We start from the raw sequence: 26,752 nt of genomic DNA, 5'->3' as shown, positions 1-26,752 counted from the left end.
GTTTTCTTCATAAGAAGACCTCCAACTGCTTTGGTTAGCGTCCTCCTGCCAGAGGGTGTCAGCCCATCCCAGAAATCTTTGAGTTGCATTCACAAGTCTACTCCATGATACTGACATTCTTTCACAATATCCTTAAATCTTTCCCATGCTTCAAACACCATTTCTGTATCTTTCTACTCGAAGTTGTGGATCTCTCTTCTTTGTCATGTCTTTCCAAATTTGAATTGACCTAGTCGGCAAACTCCGCAACCCGTGCTTATCATCTTCCCTAAGTGAAAAAGGAAATGTCCTCAAGTAGATAGCATCTTTCGATACCCGGTTATGTTGGAAGGTATTCATAATCACATCAAAATCCATCAAATGAGTATTTGGATCTTCGTTGGGTTTGCCTCGGAAGGCACAATTGTTCTGGATAGTCTGAAGTAGCCCTTGCTTGATCTCAAAATTATTGGTCACAATTGGAAGAGGTCACACACTAGATACTCCTTGGTTGTAGATTGGCCTGATGTAGTCTCCTAGTAATCGTCCAGGCATGGGCATATTATTTTCAAATTCGTCTTCAACCAGAGCTCGGTTCAAGTTGAATCTTCGTCCTCTATTCCCGTCCACAGTTTCATCAGCTCTGAGACTGCTTGTCACGACCCAAATCTCACATGTTGTGATGGCGCCTATAGAAATACTAGACAAACCGACAATCTCAATAAATGCACATCTTTAAATTCGAAAACATAATAAAATAAGCTTGAGAGAAAAATCTCATAAATAACTGGTAAGAAAATACCGTGACTCAATACATAATCCCCCAAAATCCGGGTGTCATTGAGTACATGAGCATCTAAATGACAACATAGTCTGACTGCTAAAAACACTATCTAGGAAGATAAAATAGTACAAATAACTAAAAATAAGGAGAGTGAAGGTTTGCGGACGCCAAGGAAGCCACCTCGATAGTGTCCAAATAGATAAGGCTCCAAAGCTAACAACCGCCGTGCCCAGAAGTACCTGGATCTGCACACGAAGTGCAAGATGGAGTATGAGTACAACCAATCCAATGTACTAAATAAGTATCGTAAATAAACACGGCAATGTAGAAGAAGCATAAATTATTAATGATACTAGCTATCACCTGTGTAGTTCCATCATTCAAATTCATCTGTGTGTGCATGTGTACAGTTTCTCCGATACTCTGCTCAAATAATATCATGGAATATAGAGGTGATATGTAGTTAAATCAGAGAAATTATCAAGGAAATGAAAAATCCAACACAACACTGGCCAAATTCCCTCAACTTTCCATATCTGTTCTAAACCACTGATCAGTATTCTCAATAACCGTGTGTACACCATCAAGAGAGAAATATGAGAGGGTGACCCTAAGGGGATGGATCCGTATCTACACGCTGCACGGAAAACTCACGTGTTGCACTAACAACTCATGTGTTGCACGGACAACTTGCATTCCAATAACATCAATATATAGATCTGCACGGATAACTCATGTGTTGCACGGACAACTCACGTGTCAATAACACAATCTGCCCGATATGGTTACATGCACAATAACACAATCCGCCTAGCATGGTCACAAGCCTCTAGTCCAAACATATCATACAAGAGCAATTAAACAAGTATACATGTGTGTGATGAATGAATAAAAATTATCATGCTCCTGGACTGGTATAAATGACATGCTAAAGTGTAGGCATGTGCAAAGTGTGTTATCATAGCTCAAATTGGCAATTTCATCACTGAAAAGCATTTATCAAGTTTGTTCAGAAATCAAATCTTTGTGTAGCCTCAAACATGGCTCAAATAGTTCACCCAAATATTACAAATATAAAAAATATCATAGCTCAAAGTTTAATAGTCCCGAGCGTAACCCGAACATGAATAAATGACCCCGGTGCCCACACATGGGTTCATCCCTATGCATGTGCGCACCCAATAACATGTAGCTGTCACAACAATTTAGGCAACTAGTGCCTTATCCGAGTTTAAATAAGATACTTACCTCAAGCAAGTTAAATCACTCCGCTAGCAAGCCCTTCCCACGTGTATCGACCTCCGGAAGGCTCGAACCTAACCAAAAATAACGTAATACTATCAACAAAAGCTATAGGAATTGATTCCAATTAATAAAGCTACGATCTTTAACTAAGGTTAAAGAGTCAACTCAAAAAGTCAATCCCGGGATCACGTCTTAGAGTCCGACAAAATTAATAAAGTTCTAACACCCATTAAACTACGAGTCCAACCATACCAAAATTACTCAATTCTGATCACAACTCAACCTTCAAATACTCAAAATAAAGCCTAAGAAGTTTCTACAATTTTCCCCACCTTTTCCAACCCAAAATACTAAGTAAATGATAAAAACAATGATATATTCATGTACATTAATCAAACCCAAGTTAGAATTATTTACCCCAATCAATTTCTTAAAAATTCCACCAAGAATCGCCTCAATCTGAGCTCTGAAAGTCCAATTATGAAATTTTACTCTAACCCTCCTTTTTGAAATCTTACATTCTACCCAAATGTTCCTCTTCGTGATCGCAAAGAACAAAAATTAGCTTCCCTCAAAATACCCTTCACGAATGTGAATAAACCATCGCGAACGTGACTCACATGCTCATAAACATACGCGATCGCGAAGAACAAATCATGTGAACTCCAACCTCTTCCTTTCCTCTTCGCGAATGCGACCTAACCCACACGTTCGCGATTCACTGACTCCCCAAGCTTCACGATCACGAACACCCTCTCATGAACGCATACCACAAATTTCCCAGCTACTTACAATACTCTTCGCGATCTCGATCCTCCACTCACAATCGCGTATAAGGAAACCAGCAACAGAAAATTCAGGAGTCCCTCCAAGTTCAAAATGCACCGAACATGATCCGAATCACCCGAGACCCCGGGACCTCAACCAAATATTCCTAAAACATCATACGAACTCGCTCGAAGCATCAAATCACATAAAAACCACTAAAACCATGAATCGCACACTGATTCAAGCCTAATGAACTTATGAACTTCTAACTTCCAAAACCAATGCCGAAACATACCAAACCAACTCTGATTAACCTCAAATTTTGCACAGAGGTCATAAATGACACAACTGACCTATTCCAACTTCCGGAACCAAAATCCGAGCATGGTAACCACAAAGTCAACTCTCGGTCAAACTTCTCAACTCTCTAAACTTCTATTTTTTCGACTTTAGCCAATTCAAGCCAAAAGCATCTACGGACCTCCAAATCAATATCTAGACATACTCCTAAGTCCAAAATCACCCTATGATCGGAATCATCAAAACTCCATTCCAGAGCCATTTACACATAAGTCAACGTCCGGTCAAATCTTTCAACTTAGGCTTCCAACCTTGGGACTATGTGTCCCAATTCATTCCGAAACATCCCCGGAACCAAACCAACTACCCCGAGAAGTTACATAATAACAAATGAGTATGGAATAAGCAATAAATGGGGGGAATGAGACTATAATACTCAAAATGACCGGCCGGTTCGTTGCATCCCCCCCTCTTAAACAAATGTTCTTCCTCGAACGGGTCTAGAATCATACCTAGAGTCTCAAATAGGCCTGGATATCTACTCTGCATCTCCTGCTCTGTCTCCCAAGTTGCCTCCTTGACTGGCTGGCCTCTCCACTGCACCTTCACTGAAGCTATGTTATTTGACATCAATTTTCAAACCTGTCGATCCAAAATAGTCATTGGCTCCACATCATAAGTCAAATCACCATCCAACTGAACCGTGCTGAAGTACAAAACATGACACAGATCGTCGAAATACTTCCAGAGCATAGAAACATGAAACACTGGGTGAACACTCGATAGACTAGGTGGTAATGCAAGTTTGTAAGACACCTCTCCAATCATCTCAAGCACCTCAAAAGGACCAATATATCGAGGGCTCAACCGCGCCGTGCGAAGCAGAACTTAATCAACTTAACCTTGTCCAAAGCATCCCGAACCAAGTCAGTACCCAATAGCCTAGCCTCACCCGGCTCAAACTAACCCATCAGAGACCGACACCGTCTCCCATACAAAGCCTCATACTGAGCCATCTGAATGCTCGATTGGTAGTTGTTATTGTAGGAAAACTCTGCAAACGGCAGAAACTGATCCCAAGAACCCCCGAAATCCATGACACAAGCGCATATCATATCCTCTAATATATGAATAGTGCGCTCGGACTGTCCGTCCATCTACGGGTGAAATGTTGTACTCAACTTAACCCGTGTGCCTAAACCTCGTTGCACTGCTCTCCAAATCTATGATATAAACTGTGTGCCCTAATCTAAAATAATGGACACCAGCACACCATGAAGGCGAATAATCCTGTGGATGTAGATCTCAACCAACCGCTCCAAAGAATAGGTGGTCCCAACTGGAATGAAATGCGCGGACTTGGTCAATTGATCCACAATCACCTAAATAACATCAAACTTCCTCGAAGTTCATGGGAACCCAACTATAAAGTCTATGGTGATACGCTCCCATTTCCACTCTGAAATCTCAAGCTTTTAAAGCAATCCGCCCGGTCTCTGATGCTCGTACTTCACCTGCTGACAATTTAGGCACCGAGCTACAAACCCAACTATATATTTCTTCATTCTCCTCCACCAATAGTGCTGCCTCAAGTCCTGATACATCTTTGCGGTACCCGGATGAATGGAATACCGTGAACTGTGGGCCTCTTTAAGAATCAACTCACATAGCCCATCTATATTGGGCACACAAATCCGACCTTGCATCCGCAACACCCTATCATCCCCAATAGTAACCTCCTTGGCATCATCGTGCTAAATCGTGTCCTTAAGGACAAGCAAATAGGGGTCATCATACTGACGCTCTCTAATGCAATCATATAAGGAAGACTGACAAACCATACAAGCTAGAACCCGATAGGGTTCCGAAATATCTAACCTCACTAACTGATTAGCCAGGGCCTGAACATCTGATACATGCGGCCTCTCATCGATCGGAATAAATGCAAGCCTACCCATACTCACCGCCTTTCTACTCAAAGCATCGGCCACCACATTGGCCTTCCCAGAATGATACAAAATGGTGATATCATAGTCCTTTAGCAGCTCCAAACATCTCTGTTGCCTCAAATTTAGATCCTTTTGCTTGAACAAGTGCTAGAGACTCCGATGATCCGTAAATACCTCACAAGACACACCGTAAAGATAATGCTTCCAAATCTTCAATGCATGAACGATGACTACCAACTCCAAATCAGGAACATGGTAGTTCTTCTCATGGGGCTTCAACTAGCGTGAAGCATAAGCAATCACTCTACCATCCTGCATCAAGACACACCCAATATAAATCCGAGAAGCATCACAATACACTGTATAAGAACCTGAAGCTGAAGGTAAAACTAGAATTAGAGTTGTGGTCAAAGAAGTCTTGAGCTTCTGAAAGCTCTCCTCACACTCATCTGACCACCTGAATGGAGAACCTTTCTGGGTCAACCTGGTCAAAGGCGCTGCAATGGACGATAAACCCTCCACGAAGCAGCAATAATATCAGACTAAGCCGAGAAAACTCTGAATCTCAGTAGCTGAAGTCGGTCTAGGCCAACTTTGAACCGTCTCTATCTTCTTTGGATCCACCTTAATTCCCTCACTGGACACCACGTGCCCCAATATTGCCACTGAACTGAGCCAAAACTCACACTTGGAGAACTTGGCATAAAGCTTCTCCCCCTCAACCACTATAGTTTAATCCTCAAATATTTTGAATGCTCCTCCCGGATACATGAGTACGCCAGTATATCATCAATAAATACTATGACAAACGAATCAAGATATGGATGGAATACACTGTTCATCAGATGCATGAATGTTGCTGGGGCATTGGTCATCCCAAAAGACATCACAAGAGACTCATAGTGACCATAGCGGGTTCTGAATGCCGTCTTAAGAATATCTGAGTCCCGAATCTTCAACTAGTGATACCCAGACCTCAAATCAATCTTAGAGAACACTCTAGCTACCTGAAGCTGGTCAAATAAATCATCAATGCGTGGCAAAGGATACTTGTTCTAAATTGTAACTTTGTTCAACTGCCTATAATCGATGCACATCCGTATAGTACCATCCTTTCTCTTCCCAAATAGAACCGGTGCACCCCAAGGCGACACACTAGGCCTAATGAACCCCTTATCAAGAAGCTACTGAAGCTGCTATTTCAATTCCTTCAACTCTGCTGGTGCCATATGATACCGAGGAATAGAAATGGGTTGAGTGCCCGACGCCAAGTCAATACCAAAATCAATATCCCTATCGGGTGGCATGCCTGTCAGGTCTGCAGGAAACACATCCAGGAAGTCTCCCACTACCGGAACATAATCGATAGTAGGAGTATTAACACCAACATCTCTCACAAAGTCCAGATGTGATAGACACCCCTTCCCAACCATCCGTTGGGCTTTCAGATATGAAATTACCCTGCTGGGAATATAATCTAGTGAACCTCTTCACTCGATCCTCGGCAACCCCGGCATCGCCAACGTTACAGTCTTAGCGTGACATTCTAGAATAATATGACATGGGGACAACCAATCCATACCCAGAATCATGTCAAAATCAACCATACTAAGTAATAAGAGATCAACTCTAGTCTCCAATCTTCCAATGGTCACCACACATGATCGATACACACGGTCCACAATAATAGTATTGCCCACCAGCGTAGATACATGAACAGGTGAAACTAAGGACTCATGGAGCATATTCAAATAACGAGTAAAATAGGATGATACATATGAATAAGTAGAACCGGGGTCAAATAATATGAAAGCATCCCTCTGGCACACTGAAATAATACTTGTGATCACTACGTCTGAAGCAACGGCCTCTGGCCTGGCAAGGATATTATAAAATTGAGCGTGGCCGCCACCTAATCGGCCTCCCCCTCTAGGGCAACCTCTAGCTGCCTGAGCCCCACCTCGAGCTAGCTGAGTGAGTAGTGTAGTTGCTGGTGCTGGTATCATCGGCTGAGAACTCTACTTTGGAACCCCACTCAACAGTCTAGGTCCCCGCACTCGAAACAACCCCTCCTCTAATAGAGCTACTACTCCTGATAACTCGAGGAACTGGCTGTAGAAGACTAGGAAGATGAAGCATAGTAGGAACTCTGCGCTAGTAACGAACTAAAAGATGACTGACCCGAACAAGCACTGTAAGAACCATGGATAACTGATGCACCACGATAAACCGGGCGAGCCATCTGAGCGGGCATATAAAGACGACCCCTGTTGTGGTGGAACCACGAGGCCTCTTGGCTTCCCTCTCCTTATAACAAAATGCTGCCCGTAGTTGAGGCCATCAATGAAGCTCCTAATCCTCTCCCTCTCTATGGGAACCAACCAGATCGTGTGACGAGCCAACTCTAAAAATCTCATATTGTACTGGGTCACATACATACTCTCATGGTGCAGCTGCTCAAACTGCCTATGCAACTCCTCCCTATGGGTCGGTGGTACAAACTTCTCCATGAGGAGAATGGAGAATTCGTGCCATGAAAGTGGTGCAGCACCGGCTGGCCGGCTCCGCTCATAGGCCTCCCACCATCTGAAGACTGCCCCGTTAGCTGAAAAGTAGTAAATGAGACCCCTCTAGTCTCCAGAATACCCGTCGTGCAAAGAATCCGCTGGCACCTATCCAAGAAGTCCTGAGCATACTCTAACTCAGCCATACTGAATAATGGAGGCTTGAGCCTCCCAAACCTCTCTAGTCTCTTCTCCTCCTCATCACTTATAATGGGACCCACATGGCCTGAGCAACTGCAACCGGCTGGGATGGTAGTACACCTGGTGTCTGGAGTCCCTGTACCACCTGCTCTAAAGTACGGGCGACGAGAGTCTGAGCACCTCCCCCAGCCTAAAAGGTGGATAGTGCGGCGTGAACTAAAACTACCTGAGCAAGGCCAGTGGAAACAGTCAATATCTAGGCTAGAGCCTCCTGAAGGCCTGGGATCACAATGGACACAGCTGGTGCCTAAGCTGCCCCCTCCAGCTCAACTATATCTGGAATCTACTATGGAGCAACTTGTGGATCTACAGGTGCTGTTCTAGTTGCTGTACGAGCTGCACCTCGACCTCTACCGTGGCCCCGACCTCTACCGTGGCCCCGACCTCTTGTGGCCTTAGCTGGTCCACCTGATCCGGTAGCACGTGTCCTCACCATTTGTGAGAGAATAGAATTACAGAAGTTTAGTTTTTGGAATCAATAAATTCACACGGACACAAGAAAGTGAAGTTGTCCTAATGGTTTGGCAACCTCTTGAAGATAAGTACAGACGTCTCCGTACCGATCCGCAAGACTCTACTAAACTTGCTCATAACTCATGAGACCTATATAACCTAGGCTCTGATACCAACTTGTCACGACCCAAATCTCACATGTCGTAATGGCGCCTATCGCAATACTAGGCAAGCTGACAATCACAATAAATCGCGCATCTTTAAATTTGAAAATATAATAAAATAAGCTTAAGTGCAAAATCTCACAATTAACTGGTAAGAAAAATACCGCGACTCAATATATAATCCCCCAAAGTTCGTGTGTTACTGAGTAGATGAGCATCTAAATGACAACATAGTCTAACTGCTAAAAACACTATCTAGGAAGATAGAACAATACAAATAACTAAAAAGAAGGAGAGTCAAGGTCTGCGGACGCCAAGGCAGCTACCTCGATAGTCTCCAAATAGATATGGCTCCAAAGCTAATAACTATTGTGCTCAAAAGTACCTAGATCTGTACACGAAGTGCAGAGTGTAGTATGAGTACAACTAACCCAATGTACTCAATAAGTATCTTAAATAAACACGGCAAGGTAAAAGAAGCATAAATTATTAATGATAATAGCTATCACCTGTATAGTTCCATCTTTTAAACCAGTATAGAACATCATTGAAAACTAACTCATCAAATTCTGTGAGAAAACATCCATGTGTTCATGTGTACAGTTTCTCAAATTCTCTGCTCAGATAATATCATGGCATATAGAGGTGATATGCTGTTAAATCGATAAATGATAAAGGAAATGTAAAATCCAACACAACACTGGCCAGATTCCCCCAACTTTCCATATCCTTTCCAAACCACTGATCAATATTCACAATAACCGTGTGTACACCATCAAAAGAGAAACATGAGAGGGAGACCCTAGGGGAATGGATCTGTATCCATACGGTGCACGGACAACTCACGTGCTAATAATAGAACCTGCACGGACAACTCACGTGCCAATAACATCAACATATGGATATGCACGGATAACTCATGTGCTAATAACACAATCCGCCCGGTATGGTCTCAGGCATAACAACACAATCCGCCCGGCATGGTCATATGCCTCCAGTCCAAACATATCATACATGAGCAATTAAACAAGTATACATGTAAGTGATGAATGAATAACAATTATCATGCTCCTGGACTGGTATAAATGACATGCTAAGGTGTAGGCACGTGCAAAGTGTGCTATCATAGCTCAAATTAGCAATTTCATCACTGAAAAGCATTTATCAAGTTCGTTCAGGGATCAAACCTCCATACAGCCGCAAACATGGCTCAAATAGTTCGCACAAATGTTACAAATATGAGAAATATCATAGTTTAAAGCTTAAATGTCAATCCTAGGCTTACAAGAGCCCGAGCACAACCCTAACATGAATAAATGACCTCGGTGCATGCACATGGGTTCATCCCCATGCATGTGCGCACCCAATAGCACGTAGCTATCACAACAATTTAGGCAACTAGTGCCTCATCCGAGTTTAAATAATGATATTTACCTTAAACAAATCAAATCACTCCGCTAGCAAGCCCTTCCCACTATCGACCTGTGAAAGGCTCGAATCTAGCAAAAAATAACGTAATACTATCAACAAAAGTTATAGGAATTGATTCCAATTAATAAAGCTACGATCTTTAACTAAGGTCAAAAAGTCAACTTAAAAAGTCAACCATGGGCCCACGTCTCGGAGTCCGATAAAATTAACAAAATCCGAACACCTATTTGACCACAAGTCCGACCATACCAAAATTACTCAATTCCGATCACAACTCGACCTTCAAATCCTCAAATTAAAGCCTATGAAGTTTCTACAATTGTTCCTACCCAAAACACTTATTAAATAATGAAAATAATGATATATTCATGTATATTAACCAAATCCGAGTTAAAATCACTTACCTTAATCAATTTCTTAAAAATCCCACCAAGAATCGCCTCAATCCGAGCTCTCAAAGTCCAATTATGAAATTTTACTCTAATCCTTATTTTTGAAATCTTATATTTTGCCCAGATGTTCCTCTTCGCGATCGCGGAAAGACGCTCGTGATCGCGAAGAACAAAAATTAGTTGCTCTCAAAATACCCTTCGCAAACAAGACTCACATTCTCATCAACCTACGTGATCGCGAACCTCCTCACATGATCGTGATGAACAAATCGCGTGAACTCCAGTCTCTTCCTTTCCTCTTCGCGAACGCGACCTAACCCACGCTTTCACGATTCACTGACTCCCCAAGCTTCATGATCGCAGACACCCTCTCGCGAACAACAATAACAACCCACTTTAATCCCACAAGCGGGGTCTGGGAAGGGTAGGATAAACGCATAGCACCAATTCCGCAGCTGCCTACAATACTCTTTGCGATCGCTTATAAGGAAACCAACAACAAAAAATTTAGCCGCCCCTCCAAGTTCAAAATGCATGATTCGAATCACACCCGAGGCTCCCGGGACCTCAATCAAACATAACAACAAGTTCTAAAATATCATACAAACTCGCTCGAAGCGTCAAATCACATCTAACAACACTAAAACTATGAATCGCGCATCGATTCAAGCCTAGTGAACTTATAAACTTCTAACTTCCAAAACCAATGCCGAAACATACCAAACTAATTCCGATTAACTTTAAATTTTGCACATAAGTCATAAATGACACAACATACCTATTCCAACTTTCGGAACTAAAATTCGAGCCTGGTAACTACAAAGTTAACTCTCGGTCAAACTTTTATTTTTTCAACTTTCATCAATTCAAGCCAAAATTATCTACGGACCTCCAAATCAATATTCAGACACACTCCTAAGTTCAAAATCACCTTATGGAGCTATCGAAGCCATCAAAACTCCATTCCGGAGCCATTTACACATAAGTCAACATACTGTCAACTCTTTCAACTTAGGCTTCCAACCTTGGGACTAAGTGTCCCAATTCATTCCGAAACATCCCCGGAACCAAACCAACTACCTTAAGAAGTCACATAACAACAAATGAGCAAGGAATAAGAAATAAATAAGGAAACGAGGATATAATACTCAAAACGACTGGCCAGGTCGTTACACTTCAGCAACTGCCTGTGTGGCTGCTTCCTGTTGGGATGGTTCTCGTGCAACAAAATCAACTATCTCCTCACCGTTCTTAGACATGTTCTCTTGTGTTGAATATATCCTAAATAATTTTTCGGTGAGTTCTTTCTCTTTCCTCAATTGTTGCAGATGTTTTTCCACCTCTGGATCGTATGTGATCACTCCTTTTGAAGAAGATCGAGTCATACACCAAAGAACTTAACATGTTTCCTGTACACAGAAGAGAAAAATTGTGAAGAATAAAATTAAATTGGTTCCTAAATTAGTAGCAAAAACTATTTTGAACACAATTGATTGCCAATCCCCGACAACAACACCAAAAATTGACGAGCGCAAAACACAATACGAAATTAATGCTCGCTAGCCAAAGATAGTATAGTTTAATTATTGTCTCCATAGGGATTAGATTTAAATAATACTCAAGTAATTTATAGCTTAATGCTATTCAGGATGATTAATACTTTAGTTGGGATGATTAATAACTAAAATTAACTATGAAACTAAAATAATTATCAATTGATCATAGAAAGATAAGAGATGAGCAACTCCGAAATATCAATGGGAGAAATAAGGGTCATGACAGGATATGTGTAAGATAGTTATTTGGGATTTAACTCTAGTTCAATTCACTCTAAAGTTCTAATGATTCGCACGAATTCACTTGATGATTAGTTCAAACGTGTAGTCAAGACTCCTCTCTCGATTAAATCTTAACTCTACGAGGTGAACTAATATAAACACTGTGAACATATGCAAGCATGTGTTTATGTATTAGTATTCAGGAAAACGTCTCTCGAATATGCTCCTAACTTGATTTAATTAACAATTTAACAAGATATTTCAATTACTTAAAAGAATCACTGAATTAAACCAAACAAAATAATGCAAAGATAATCACTAAAATATTTCTCTTTCGATTAAATAAACTGGCGAATAAAGATGCAAATAATTCAAAGATCCATAAACGAATTCAAGCAAAGAACTAGAGTTAAAATCCACAAATATCAATCAAAATACTATATTCGTCAAACCCTAAGGTAAAGTACTCCATATTCACTGAGGAAGTCATCACAAATAAAGTTGAATAATAAGAAAACATGAATTCAATCCAAACTCGGGTGTTGAGTTGAGGAAAGAATGATGAATCATTGTGCTTTGAGTCTCCAATGCTTCTCCAATCTTCCGTAGATCTAAGGTCCCTTCAAAAATGTGTTTCCCGTGTATTTATACCAAGTAGAAAGGAATCCAGACGAAACTACTCTCTTTGAGCCGAAATGGGAAAGCCTGCAAACGTTTTACACTTCACATGTCGCACAGTGTTACGCAGGGTGTGTCGCATTAGTGTATTTTGCTCGGTTGTAAACTCTTTGAACTTAGCTTGTCTGACAAAATTTTATCCTAATGCGTCGCATTATGCCACGCGCTATGCCACGCGCTATGCGTCGCACTAGTGTATTTTTCTATGAGACTCAAAAACTACAACCCTCTGAACTTCTCAAATTTTTGACAAACTTTTATACTAATGCGTCACTCCATGACATGCCTTATGCGATGCAGTAGTACATTTTGCTCTAGCCCTTGTGCTTTCTTCCAACTTTAGTATGCAACGCCGGTCCACAAGCTCTGGAAGCGATCCCAGTTTAATCGTTTGGGCTTTTACTTAAACTTCAAAATTTTAAATTATCCGATTTAGCTCCAGAACATCTTCTAAACTCGGAATCATCTCCTACAAAGCATAAAACACATAATAAGTACAAATCCCATCATTTAAGCTCAAATAAGCTCTAAGTAAAGTAATTAGAGTGCAAAATACGGCTAATACACGTGTTCCTAGCCTACCTATTTTTGGGAGCATCATTAATCGTGCCATTCACACTCGTAATGTACCTTAAACAGCCCAAACAAATAATTCTTCTAGTAGCATTGATTGAAACCACCAATGTTGATTCCAAATCTGAGTAAAAATCATTAGGAAGATACGACAACATCTAACCAGAATCAATTATAATGTTTCCTTGATCATAACTGGAGTTTACTATACACTACAAGAAATTCGGCAAAAATCGACCAAGGTCGACCGATCAATTTTGGTCGGTCAAAAAACCGACCAAAGTTGGTCGGTTATTCAAAATATTATTTTTAAAATTTTTTTTACGAAACCGACCAACTTTGGTCGGTTTTCTTTGGCGCAAAAATGCGGGAAACTATTTTTGAGTCCGCGAAATTTATTTTTCAAGAAACCGACCAACTTTGATAGATTTTTCAATTAAAATAAATAAAAATTAATATTAAAAAAACCGACCAAAGTTGGTCGGTTAATTCGGCCGGTCATTTTAAAAAACCGACCAACTTTGGTCGGTAATTTTATTTTTAATAAAACCGACTAACTTTGGTCGGTTATTTTCGTTCGAAAATACAATTAAAGAGTATAAATCAAATTAAAGAGTAAGAATAGTATCCTGCTACAGTACAGACCCGGTTCGATTCCCAGATGGTGAATCTTTTAATTACATAATTAAAATACCGACCAACTTTGGTCTTTTTTTTGCAACATATTTTTTTTTGAATTTAATTGACCGACCAAAGTCGGTCGGTAATTTCCGACCAACTTTGGTCGGTATACCTTTCCGACCCCTAAAATACCGTCCACATGTAAATGGTCATGTTTTGGATTGTTATTGGCCATTACCGAGCAAAGTTGGTCGGTTTTTTTGGTCGGTTTTTACCAGATTTCTAGTAGTGATAGAAGATAATTTGAATAGCAAAATCTTATTCCCGACATTGAAACTTTCCAAATTTAGATAGTAGCATACATCTTTTTTTTTTTTTTTTTTTTTTTTTGTATCAAATTAGTTGAAACGATGCTTGGGCCAGACTCGACAACACTGTCACCAAAATTTATGTGACTAGTCGCATTGGAATAATTAGTTGATGATTCTAATAGGATCAAACAGTAAGAGAATTTCTCATTGACTAATTGATTTATCTGGCTGACAATAAGAGAATTTTTCATTGACTAACTGGTTAATCTAGTTGACAATTGACACTTCTCCACTACCTAAGCCAATTGCCCTAAAAGTTTAGTTATCGAACGATGTGTCATTATTGATGGATTGTAAGAAAGGTGAAAGAAGAGAATCGAGATGGATGAGACAAGAGTGAAGTCATTTCCCATTTTATGGCAAGAAACCAAAGAAGGATGGAAAAAAACTAAAAAGACTAATGTAGGAAAAAGAGTGAAAGCTTTAGTATTAATTTTCATGGCTTGGGATTTGGAGAGTTGATTTTGGAGAATGTTGAATGACGAAGAGGTTCCTTTATTAGTATAGGTAAAAGAATTAGATTCATGTAATTAATTAGTACTATATTACTTTATCTAAAAAATTAGATTCATGTCATTAGTTACTCCTTTTTGTATCTTCCATATTTTTCCTTGAGAACGTGTATAATACAATTCATTAATTGACTTTCTAGACGTGTCTAATACGTATATATGCCCATTGAACATATAAAAAGATCTCCACATTTTAAGCATCAGATGAAATACATGTCAATCTTCAAGAATTGAACATCTGTATTATTGCTTACAACATTATAAGACCAACAAACAAAGGGGGAATAAAAGAATACAAGCTAGCCAAGCCAAATTCATTATATGTATAACTTGTCAACCCCTATCCACAGCCTTTGCTATAAACCCTTAATGCTTAGTACAATCAGTAGGCAAGAAGGAAACTTTCTTGGCCACAAGATCATATCCAATTAAGAAATTCCTCTGTGCCAAGTTTCCAAAAATAGCAATATCCACCTCTGGCAATATTGTAAAACAAACCAAACTTTCAGCCACTTGTGTAAATGTGTTTATTGGTGACAACTCTACATTTGCATTCGTAAAATGCGCGACAATCTTGGGAGCATCGATAGTGCCATTCTTAGACTCGTAACAATCCTTAAAAAGTCCAGATGGATCATCCTTCCTAGTAGGATTTATCGAAGCCACCAATTGTTTTTCCAAATCAGAGTAAAATTCGAAAGGGAGAAGCGTAAGTGTTGTACCAGAATCAATTATAATGTTACCTTGATCGTTGGAACTGATTTTAGAAGAATATTTGAATGGCAAAGTCTTATTCCCAACAGTGATACCTTCTAAAGATAGAAAGTAGAATGTTTCTGTCTCTTCGCTTTTTATCAAGGGAGTTGAAACGACGCCAGGACCAGTTACAACAACAATGTCACCAAAATTGATGTGACTAGTTGCATTGGAATTAATTGATGATTCCAATGGGATTAGACAGTAAGAGAATTTCCCTTTGATTTCTTGATTCATTTGGTTGACAATTGAGACATTGCCACCACCTAAGCCAATGATGCCAGAAGTGGTATTTGGGAATGTGCCACCATTGTCATGTCCACAACCAAAGATGATATTAGGAATTGAGACATTTTGACTAGAATTAGATGAAAATGTGAAAGTTTCACTAGAAAGATCACCACTAGTTTCAGAGTGGTCACCATAAGTCACTTCATAACCACATATGTTATTTTTACATGCAGAAGATCCTACTTCTTGACATATTTTTTGTTTGCAGTCAATTGGTTTGTAAGAAGAGCTATTTTTGGGATTAAAAATAGGTGCCACTTGTTTGAAACACTCAACACAAGGCTCACATTGTATCCATGTCAAGTCACTACCAGTGTCAGCAATGGCAAGGGTATCTATTGTTGGAGTTCCAATAGAGATTTTCATAAGGTATTCACTTGGGATTGGGACAATCGTCGATTGGATTGCATTAATGGAGTTTTTCTTGAAGAAGGAAGCACGGGAAAATGATCGTTGGAAGGCGTTTCGGAGACGGTCATATGGAGTGTTTGACGGGTTGTAAAAAGTGAAAGAGGAGAATCGCTATGGATGAGATCAAGAGTGAAACCATTTACAGTATGGCTGCTTATGGATTTACGGCACGAAACCAAAGAAAGATGAAAGAAAGCTAAAAAGACTAATGTAGGAATAAGATTGAAAGATTTAATATTAATCTTCATGGCTAGAGATTTGGAGAGTTGACAAGATTTTGGAAAATTATAAGAAATGATGAAGAGGAGACACTGTTTAGTACCATTTATAGGTAAAATATTGTATGTTTAAGACTAATATGGTAAGTCAAAAGATGGGAAGTAGTAGTGTGGTGGTGTAGTGGAAAAGGTAAGTTCTTGTTACAATTACCAAATACAAGAGTATGAAGTGCAATATTTTGGAAAGTTGAGTTTCACTTTCCATAAAGATATGGATATATAATTATATAAATTAAGGAACTACTATATCTAATAAGATTCATGCCATATACTCCTTTTTTTCCTTCCATACTTTCTATAATACAATACACTGACATTCTAGACATTAATTATTTAACTTTCTTTGGAAATACAACTAGATACTCATAAAAATATGTATGATATTATATTGGAAAGCCTTCTCCAGATTTGATTTTGTAACAGTAACTTCTTTTATGATTTGCTATATTGCCCTTACATTATTTTCATTTTCTAGTAACAATTCTTTTAAATTATTTACCATTAATGAATAATAATAATAATTTAACAAATTTTCCCTTTCTTCCTCCTCTTTCCAAGTAAATAAGTTCAAGTTTGTCCAAGAAGTCTAACCCTTTTTTGAATGACACTTTCTTGGGTCTTCTTCAACAGTTTTTAAAGTGTTGGTAATCTCTAACTCTCCTTTTCCTTCTTAATTATAGCGTCAGAAGTCTTCATTATTTCTTACTGAAAATTCTCCATACACTAATCTCAACAGTGGCGTACAGAAAAAGTTTCCTAAGTGGAGTCTAAAAAGTGAACTGACTAAATTATTATTATAATAAGGGGTGTCATTTTTTATATTTATATCTAATTTTTTATTTTGCTTATTATATTTTTGCACATATCTAATTAATCTTTTTGAAAAGACACAAGCATCATTAGTCCCGGTCGTCGGGTGAACGTCAGTAGGGTCCGATATTGATCACTCTCTATTCTTAGCGTGATGGATATTGAATAAAGGAAGCATTAAGGAAAAGGGCCGACCATATGTACCTCGGGAGCTCCAGCCCGTTCAAATCAAAATAGAACGAGCACCAACGATTAAGGAGAATGGATTGTCGACCACAGGAAAAGGTTGATCCGCCCTTGATGTTATCATCTTTCTCAAACAACTCTTGCACAACACACAGTTCTTCCGACGGATGCTTTCTCGGTATTAATTAATTTGTCAAAATACGGCCGTCGGGAAATCCGAGTAATTCCAGCAATGATGATTGCGCTACATGCTGTGCTGGTGAATATTGTATCCAATTTCATCAATTTATAGTATCAAACATATATGATTTGCAAATACATAACAACACATTTGAATCATTAAAATACATTATTAATTATACTAGCATTATACAATATATAAGAACTCTCATTGATATTATGTAGTTAATAATTAAAAATACATACTTGTAATATAATCATATATTTGAAATATTTGTTGTTACTTAAATTATACCATCATTATACAGTTAAATATTCAAAATACATATGGCATACATTTAAATTCTTGAAATACATTGATAGTTTCATTTGGAAAAAATACTTCAAATAAAATAAACATTTATTATACCTATCAGATTGATATTATATATTTTCTTAATCCTATTTTTATCTAGCCAGAATAGCCTAGGAGACACCAATACTTATTCTGATTTGACATTTTGGTCCTTGTACTTCATAAAGTTTCATCCAGACATCTCTACTAGTTCAAAACAACTCTTTTAAACCCTCTGATCTTGCGTGCTCTTCAACAATCCTACGTGGATGACATATCCATGTCCACCTCAGTTTTTTGTATGCCACATCATTATTTTTTCAATTTATTTCTACTCCATCTTTTATGTAGGAGTACTACTTACCAGAGGAATGGGAAGGTTGGGTGAAACCCAGGCGACTAGCAGTTTGAATTTGTTTGTGACAGTAAATGTTCCAATTCCGTTAAGGGAATGAAGCTTCTGAGTTTTAAGAACTATAAATCCAAAATTAAATAGGCCTGTGATTAAAAGTGAAAAGGGAAAGAGAAGCGACAGTGCTTGAGTTGAGTAGAAGAGAACAAACCTACAAGATAAGAGGTGGAGGCGGGAAGAAGACGATGGGTTTTAGTAAAAGAAAAAGAGAAGGGAGGAGTAGTAAAGCAGGTGGCAGTGGTAGCAGGCGAAAGAGGCATGATTATCTCAATGAAATATCATATAATATCCTATATTGTTAGCAAATTACGTGTTGTTTATTGACTTACCTTTAGATTTATTTTTCTTCTTTACAAAGAAAATGAAAGCAAAAATCGGAGGTGAAACACAATTTTTTTTGTAGGAAGGCAAGTATGAAGGGAGAAGAAGAAGAGTATATAAAGGGGGAGGGGTTAGCGAAGAAGAGCACTATGGAGGAAATTAAGTGTCACGACCCAAAATCTCACATGTCGTGATGACGCCTATCTCAATACTAGGCAAGCCAAAAATCCCAATAAACCACCATTTCTTTTAAATTTGAAAACGAAATAACTAAATTCAGCGGAAGAAATCTCAAAATTTTAAATTTATCACTCCCAAAATCCGGTGTTACTGAGTACATGAGCATCTAAATGAATACAAAGTCTGAGTGATAAACATCACTGTCTGAAGTATAGAACAGTACAATAACTAAACAGGAAGGGAATCAAGTTTGCGGTCGTCAAGCAGCTACCTTGATACTCTCCAATAGAAATAACTTTGAATTCTAGCAGTCGTCGTATCCGGGAGCACCTGGATCTGCACACGAGGTGCAGAGCATAATATGAGTACAACTAACTCAATAAGTAACAAGACTAACCTCTGCGCTGAAAGAAATAATGAGCTCCGCAGGTACAGTCCAGTAAAAATAATGGTACAGAAATATAAGCATGCTTTCAAGTTCAACAGTTAAACTCAGTACAAGTGAAATAGATCAATACTGCATGATATGAGGCATATGACATCTCAGTAGAAAGACCTCATGTAAATACTGGTCACAAATTATCCGGTCACTCGGTACTGTTTATGGGCAATCTAGCCCAGGGGTGTTCCAACCCGTATATAAATACACATCAACTGATAGTCAGTCACTCCATACCGTATAAGGCCAATCCAGCCCTGGGATAATTTATCCCTAAATATAAATGATACGTACAAGATCCATGTCCAGATAACTCATTACTATACAAATAAGGCAAGTCCATGCCCTGGGAAAATCCATCCCAAATATATATATAAGAAGTAAGTAAGGTAAGTCCATGTATATATATATATATATATATATATAAGTAGTAAGTAAGGCAAGTCCATGCCCTGGGAAGTCCATCCCGAATATCGATGATCATCTACGCTTACTGGGGGTGTGTACAGACTCCGGAGGGGCTCTTTCAGCCCAAGCGTAATACAAAGCCAATATGGCCTACTGCAGGCGGGCAGTCCCGATCCGTATAATAACAAAGCCTATAAGGCCCGCTGCAGGCGGGCAACCCCGATCCATAAAATAGTAAAGCCAATAAGGCCTGCTGCACGCGGGCAGCCCCGATCCAGAACAATAATAATGTATAAAGCCATTCCGACCTGCTACAGGCGGGCAACCCCGATCCATTTAATAATAACATATATAAAGCCAAATGGCCTGTTGCGTTGCGCAGCTCAATCCCATAAATATCCTCACAATGGACAATTATTACTGAGGATGAAATGTATATTTTTGAACAATTAATTCAACAGCATCACGACCCCGTGGGTCCTAAAATATCGGCACATAGCCTAAAAATGATCTTTATTACTAGTCTCAACTTAATTCCTCTAACACGTGCCATATGTTCAGATAATAACATGATTCTTTAATTTTACTAATTCACAGAATTTATTCAAGACACACTTTCTGTGGTGCACGTCTACATGTTCATCACCTATCGTGTGTGTCACCACCAAACAATTCATATCATACCAAATTCGGGGATTCATACCCTCAGAACCAAGTGTAGAAGTGTTACTTACCTCAACCCGTGTAATTCTTTATTCCGCTATGCCCTTGCCACAAGAATTGATCTTCGAAGGCCTCGTATCTAGCCACAATTAATTCGATTCAATCAATACCAATTATTGTAATTAATTCCATAAGAAAATACTAATTTTTCCAATAAAATCCGAAATTAACTAAAAACATCGTCCGTGTGTCCCACATCTCGGAACCCAACAAAAGTTATAAAATATGAATGAACATCCAACCACGAGTCCAACCATACAAATTTTATCAAATTACGACATCAACTCGACCCTCAAATCTTCAATTAAAGTCACTGAAGATGTTTACTATTTTCAACCCAATCTTTACCCATTTGAACTCAACAATCTTTCCATAAACCTTATTGATATGTATAAATAATACTATTACACCCAAGAATCATACTGTTAATCACTCATCTTTACCCAAACTCAAAAATTTGAAGACTAGGGGTTAAAACCTTACCTCTTGGGTGAAGATCTTGTGATATTTCCTTGTTGGATTTCAAAGCTTGAACAAGATCTTGATGAACAAAGCACTTTAGCTTCTGCCTCTCTCTAGAACACTCTCCCTTTTCTCTAAAAAGGTCAGATTTTTGCTCCAAAATGAGTCCTAAAGCCTATTTATCAAAATGGGATCGAGTTATGAAAATAGAAAAATTAACCCTCCGAAAGTAGGTCTGTAGTCGCATAATGGACCACAGAATGGGTATGCGGGTCGTAAAATGCACCGCAAAATCGATGCCCAGAAATGGACTTCACTGGACAGGTTTGCGACCATTTTGCGATCGCATAACTACTTCTGCGATCGCATAATGGTTCTGCGATCGCAGAATTGGTCGCAGAATCGCATATTTTCAGCCTTTGGTAATTTGGTCCTAACTTCTTGTAGGAATGTCCAATTGATGAACGGTTTGAAGCGTTAGAAATTACACTCAAAGATATTTTATTTGATAGGCAATACACTATATAACACTTCGTATCATGAGAGTTATGCTCATTTGAAGTTGGGTCTTGTGCGAACTCACTTGAACTTTAGTCTATTATGAAATTTCCAACTTCTACATTCGATGCCGAAACCTATCGAATCAAGTCCGATTGACCTCAAATTTTGCACACAAGTCATAAATGATATAACGAACCTATTTCAATTTCCGAAATCGGATTCCGACCCTGATATCAAAATGTTAAACCCCCAGTCAAACTTTCTAAAAATTCAACTTTCGCCATTTCAAGCCAAATTCTACTACGAACCTCCAAATAATTTTTCGGACATGCTCCTAAGTCCATAATCACCATACGGAGCTATTGGAATAATCAAACTCTATTCCGGGGTCGTTTATACATAAGTCAACATCCGGTCAACTATTTCAACTTAAGCTTCCAACATGAAATTCATTCTTCCAAGCTAACTCCGAAATACCTTAAAATCAAAATCGACAGTTTACACAAGTCATAATACCTCGTAGGAAGTTATGCAAGACCTCAAATAGTTGAAAGGAGCGTAAATGCTTAAAATGATCGATCGGGTCGTTACATTAAGGGAGGGTGGCTGGGTTGGGGAAGAAGAGTACATGAAGGGGAGGGGAAATTTTTAATAATAAAGTAACAATTTCTTAACTTCTTCTCCTTTTTTTTAATTTTCTTTTATTTAATCTCTTAAAAAAAATTAAATTCATTGTTTACACTAGCTTTATATGCGTGCATTTCACACATTTCGTCCAACTCAGCAGACTCAATGCTACATAAGCTTGGTCAATGGTGAGAAGCATTTAAAATACTAGTTTTGATCGAGTTCAAGTGTCTGGATAAAACTTTGTAGAGTACATGCACCGGAATGTCAAATCGGAATAAGTACAAGTGTCTCCTAGGCTATTGCCTTTTATCTATCAAAAAGTGGGCCCTAAATCTCTTATCTTCCGCTGCTTATAAATTAGTGATGTACTGGTGATATTATGATTACTACAAGAAAAAGTAAAATATTAGTTTATAAAAGAATATATAACGAACTAATAATGATCGAAAATACATGCAATTAAGGACTGAAATAAGCATGAATCTCAGCAAAGAGAAGGTTCCGCTGTTGGAAGCTACTACAACATATTAATATTTAATTGCCAGAAATGATAATCAATAATTACTGCTATAGTTTTGTAATTTTTTTTTAAATATTGCCTAGTTATGTTTTTCCCCCAAAATAATTCACATGAATCCAGTGGTTTTTGGAAGACACTAAAGTAATAAGAGAATATGCTTTAATTTTGCAGATTTTATACACCGTTGCTACTTGCAAATGAGTATTAATATTAAGAAAGGGAATTTGTCTGTCAAGAATTAAGTCAAGCAAAAGAAGAACAATTATTATATGTAATGTCAAATATAGAAATGCTTTGAAAATCAAACAAGATCATTGAACAAGACTAATTAACAGTAACTGCTCATTGAACACCATAAAAAGATCTACATTAGTAAGCATCAGATTGAATTAAATAACTAAATATAAGTCATTCAGAATTGATCAACAACATTTGAAACTGCTAATGACATTAAAAGACCAACAAACGTAGAAGGTATAAAATAACACTAGCTAGCCAAGCCAAATTCATTACATAATTTTTCAACCTTAACTAAATCTTTAGTACTTAGTGCAATCAGTAGGCTTGAAAGAGACTTTGTTAGCAACAAGATCATATCCAATTAGGAAATTCGCATGTGCCAAGTTTCCAAAAATAGCAATTTGTTCTGCTGGCACTAATGTAAGACAAACCAAACCTTCCTCCACTTCTGCAAACGTGCTCGAAGGCGCCAACACTAAATCAGCATCAGTAAAATGCGCGACAATTTTGGGAGCATCAATAGTACCATCCTTAGACTCGTAACAGATACCAAAAGTGCCCGAAGGATCATCAATTCTAGTTGCATTGATCGATTCCAACAATATCGACTCCAAATTCAAGTAAAAGTCATTAGGCAAAAAAGTCAACGTCGTACCAGAATCAATTATAATGTTACCTTCATCACCACCAAAAGCATTAGAAGAAGCAATTTTAGAAGATTTGAATTCTACCCTCTTATTCCCAACGCTAATTCCTTCCAAATTTAGATAGTAGAACGTGGACGGTTCCTTTTTTATCAAGGGAGTTGAAACGACATTAGGACCATACACAGTGGCACTATTGCCAAAGTTGATATGACTTGTAGCATTGGAAATAGATGATTGTAATGGAATTGGGATTAAACAATAAGAGAATTTCCCTTTGATTTGTTTATCCAATTGGTTGACAATTGAGACTTCACCACCACCTAAGCCAATAATACCAGAAGTATAGTTATTGAATGTGCCACTATTGTCATGACCACAACCAAACACAACATTAGGAATAGAAACATTATTTCCAGAAGTAGAAGGAAATGTGAATTTGTCAAAAGCAAGATCACCAATAGTTTGTGATTGGTCACCATAACTCATTTGATATTCACAAATATTTCCTCTCACACAAGAAGAAGTTTCTAGTGATGCACATTCTTCAGCGTTACACCCTATGGTTTTATAAGTAGAGCTTTGTTTGGAATCAAAAATAGGGGCTGTTTGTTTGAAACAACTAGTGCAAGGCTTACATTGTGTCCATGTTAAATCACTACCAGTATCAGCTATGGCTATAATTTCAACTGGTGGGGTTCCAATAGAAATTTTCATAAGATATTCCCCTGGGATTGGAATAATATCCGATTGGATTGTGTCATTAGCACTAGCAAAGGAACTTTTCTTGAAGAAAGATTCCCGTGAAAATGATCGAAGGAAGGCGTTTCGTAGGCGGTTTGAATGTGTAATTGATGGGTTGTAGAAAGGCGAAAGAGGAGAATCGCGATGGATAAGATCAAGAGTGAAGCCATTTCCACTAGGATTGCTTATTATTTTGCGACAAGAAACTAAAGAAAGGTGAAAAAAAGCTAAAAAAGTAAATGTAGAAAAGAGAGTACTAGCTTTAGTATTCATCTTCATGACTATAGGATTATGAGAGGGTAGAAAGTACGGTATTAGAAATGATGAAGAAAAAGCTAAATATTAGTACCAATTTATAGGTAAAATAGGAGAGTGGGAAAATGCATGTAAGAATATGGAAAGTCGAGGAAAATATGGGATTTTGGGGAATGCATATTAATTTAACAAATTTGGACGAAATGTTAGAAGATATACCAAATGCAGAGTAGGAAATGAAACATTTTTCTGAAAATTGACTACATAAACAGCTTCATTTTCCATATAAGATGCGAATGTAATTAAGGGAATATATTAAAAAAAGATTCATTTAATATAATCATTTTTTACCATATTTTTCCATTTACACCATGTGTAATACTCCACATTAATTTCAATTGGCATTAATAGTTTAGCTTTAGTTTTGAAATAAAGCACGACAATCATTTATGATAATACATCTAATGTGAGAAATGGTTCTATTTATGAGTGGTTTGAATATTACTTTTGGCCAGACGACGATAAAAAAAGATTTTGTTTTTCCTTTTGAATTAAAATCACCAAGAGATGGCTGATTTTTATTGATAAAACAAAAAGAACAAACAAAAATGTGGAGTGAGACAATAAAATCTTATATATATATGACAATTAAAGTTTGATACTTGTTAATATAAATTTTAAAAATCATATCAATCTGATATCTTGACCATTTATTTATGAATAAGGAAAATATAATCCCATTTAAGATGTGATGTGTATAGAATAATTAAAAATATCAAAATCTCGTTTGCAACATTCTTGATTGCTACAATCATATCTTTTGGGTACAACTTCATATTTTAACCGTCGACAAGCTGTAAAAAGTCGATCATTACCATAAAAAGAGTATCTTTTTAAGAAATTACCATTAAAATATTTAACTGAAGTAGATTACAAAGTAGTAATGCATAGTTAAGGCAGGTAAATTTTGGACTTTAGGACGTTCCTTTTTTCTTGGAGTGAAATTCCTCAAACATCCCACAATATTTAAAATATGGGATAAATGCCCTTATGTTAAAATGTTATAAGAAAGCCCCTTTGGATTATATTTTCCCCACAAGTTTCCATTCAGTTAAAGAATAAAAACTATCTATATTGTAGCCTCATTATTTCAAATTAATATTCTTGTTAAGCAATTGTTTTTTGTAAAACAGTTTTCCTTTATGAGTCGCACCTTATCGTATTACTGTATATTTTATGATTTGCACCTTATAATCTTTATTTACTTGCAAAAATATAAAAAAGTTTCTTGTTAATTTAATTATGAAGATAAAATAAGGAAATATACAACTAAAACACATATCCCTATAATTGATTTATGTACAGGAGGCTGGATGGGTCGTGAAACTTACAGCTTGTTTGGAAGGTCGTTACCCTTGTATCGTATTGTATTATTTTTTTCAAAACAATGTTTGTTTTGATTGTTTAGTTAAAATTGGTTATGAAACAATGAAAAATTCTATTTTTTGAAACAATCGATTTGGTGTGGTGTGATTGTTTCCTATTTTTCTTTTTAATTATACCCTAACTTATTACTTTATAATTCTATTTTACCCTTTACCTTTTTTATTTTATTTTAAATAATAGCAAAGTGTCTTTCTCATATAATTCTATAATAGAATTTTACGTGAAGTCTAATAACCTATATAAATTCTCAAAGACAGCATCCCAAATATAACCTATATACGTGAAGTCTAATAACGTGAAAATCTCGTTCCTTCTGCCGCTTCCAAACTCTTCAGGTATAGGTTTACCCTTACTTTTGTTTTAGTCTTTCTTCTACTTTGATTTGTAATTCCAATTCTAATTACTTTATTTCCAATTAGCTTTATGTAAAGACTTGGTCGGTCGTTTTGAGTGTATTAGGCCCAATCCCCTATTTATTATTTCCCCCGTACCTTTTTCTGCTTATGTGACTTACCGGGAGGTTGTCGTGGTGGTTTCAGAGTGATTTGGGACACTTAGTCCCTAAACAAAAGCTTAAGCCTTAGGATTTTGACCGTAGTCAGAACTGTGTGAAAACGACTCCGGAATGGAGTTTCGTTGGTTCTGTTAGCTTTGTTGGGTTATTTTGGACTTAGAAGCGTGTCCATATTGTGTTTTGAAGGTCTGTATCTTATTTAGGCTTGAAATGGCGAAAAATTAAATTTTTGGAGATTTTGACCGGTAGTGGACTTTTTGATATAGGGGTCGGATTCCAATTTCGGAAGTTGGAGTAGGTACGT

At 37.7% G+C, this 26,752-nt stretch overlaps 1 protein-coding gene and 1 pseudogene across 1 annotated transcript; both read right to left on the bottom strand.

The window, feature by feature from the left end:
• Window positions 1-15,000: 15,000 nt before the first annotated feature.
• LOC107768306 (aspartic proteinase CDR1-like) lies at window positions 15,001-16,469 on the bottom strand (annotated as a pseudogene).
• A 6,450-nt stretch (window positions 16,470-22,919) lies between these two features.
• Window positions 22,920-24,537, bottom strand: LOC107768307 (aspartic proteinase CDR1-like). Its single transcript, XM_016587429.2, has one exon. The coding sequence runs from the start codon at window positions 24,510-24,512 to the stop codon at window positions 23,145-23,147; it is 1,368 nt and encodes a 455-aa protein (XP_016442915.1). The 5' UTR covers window positions 24,513-24,537; the 3' UTR covers window positions 22,920-23,144.
• Window positions 24,538-26,752: the final 2,215 nt, after the last annotated feature.

Source organism: Nicotiana tabacum, chromosome 15, assembly GCF_000715075.1.
Source record: "Nicotiana tabacum cultivar K326 chromosome 15, ASM71507v2, whole genome shotgun sequence".
Lineage (NCBI taxonomy): Eukaryota > Viridiplantae > Streptophyta > Magnoliopsida > Solanales > Solanaceae > Nicotiana > Nicotiana tabacum.
The sequence above is the reverse complement of the archived record's forward strand: the minus strand, read 5'-3'. Positions and strand labels throughout refer to the sequence as shown.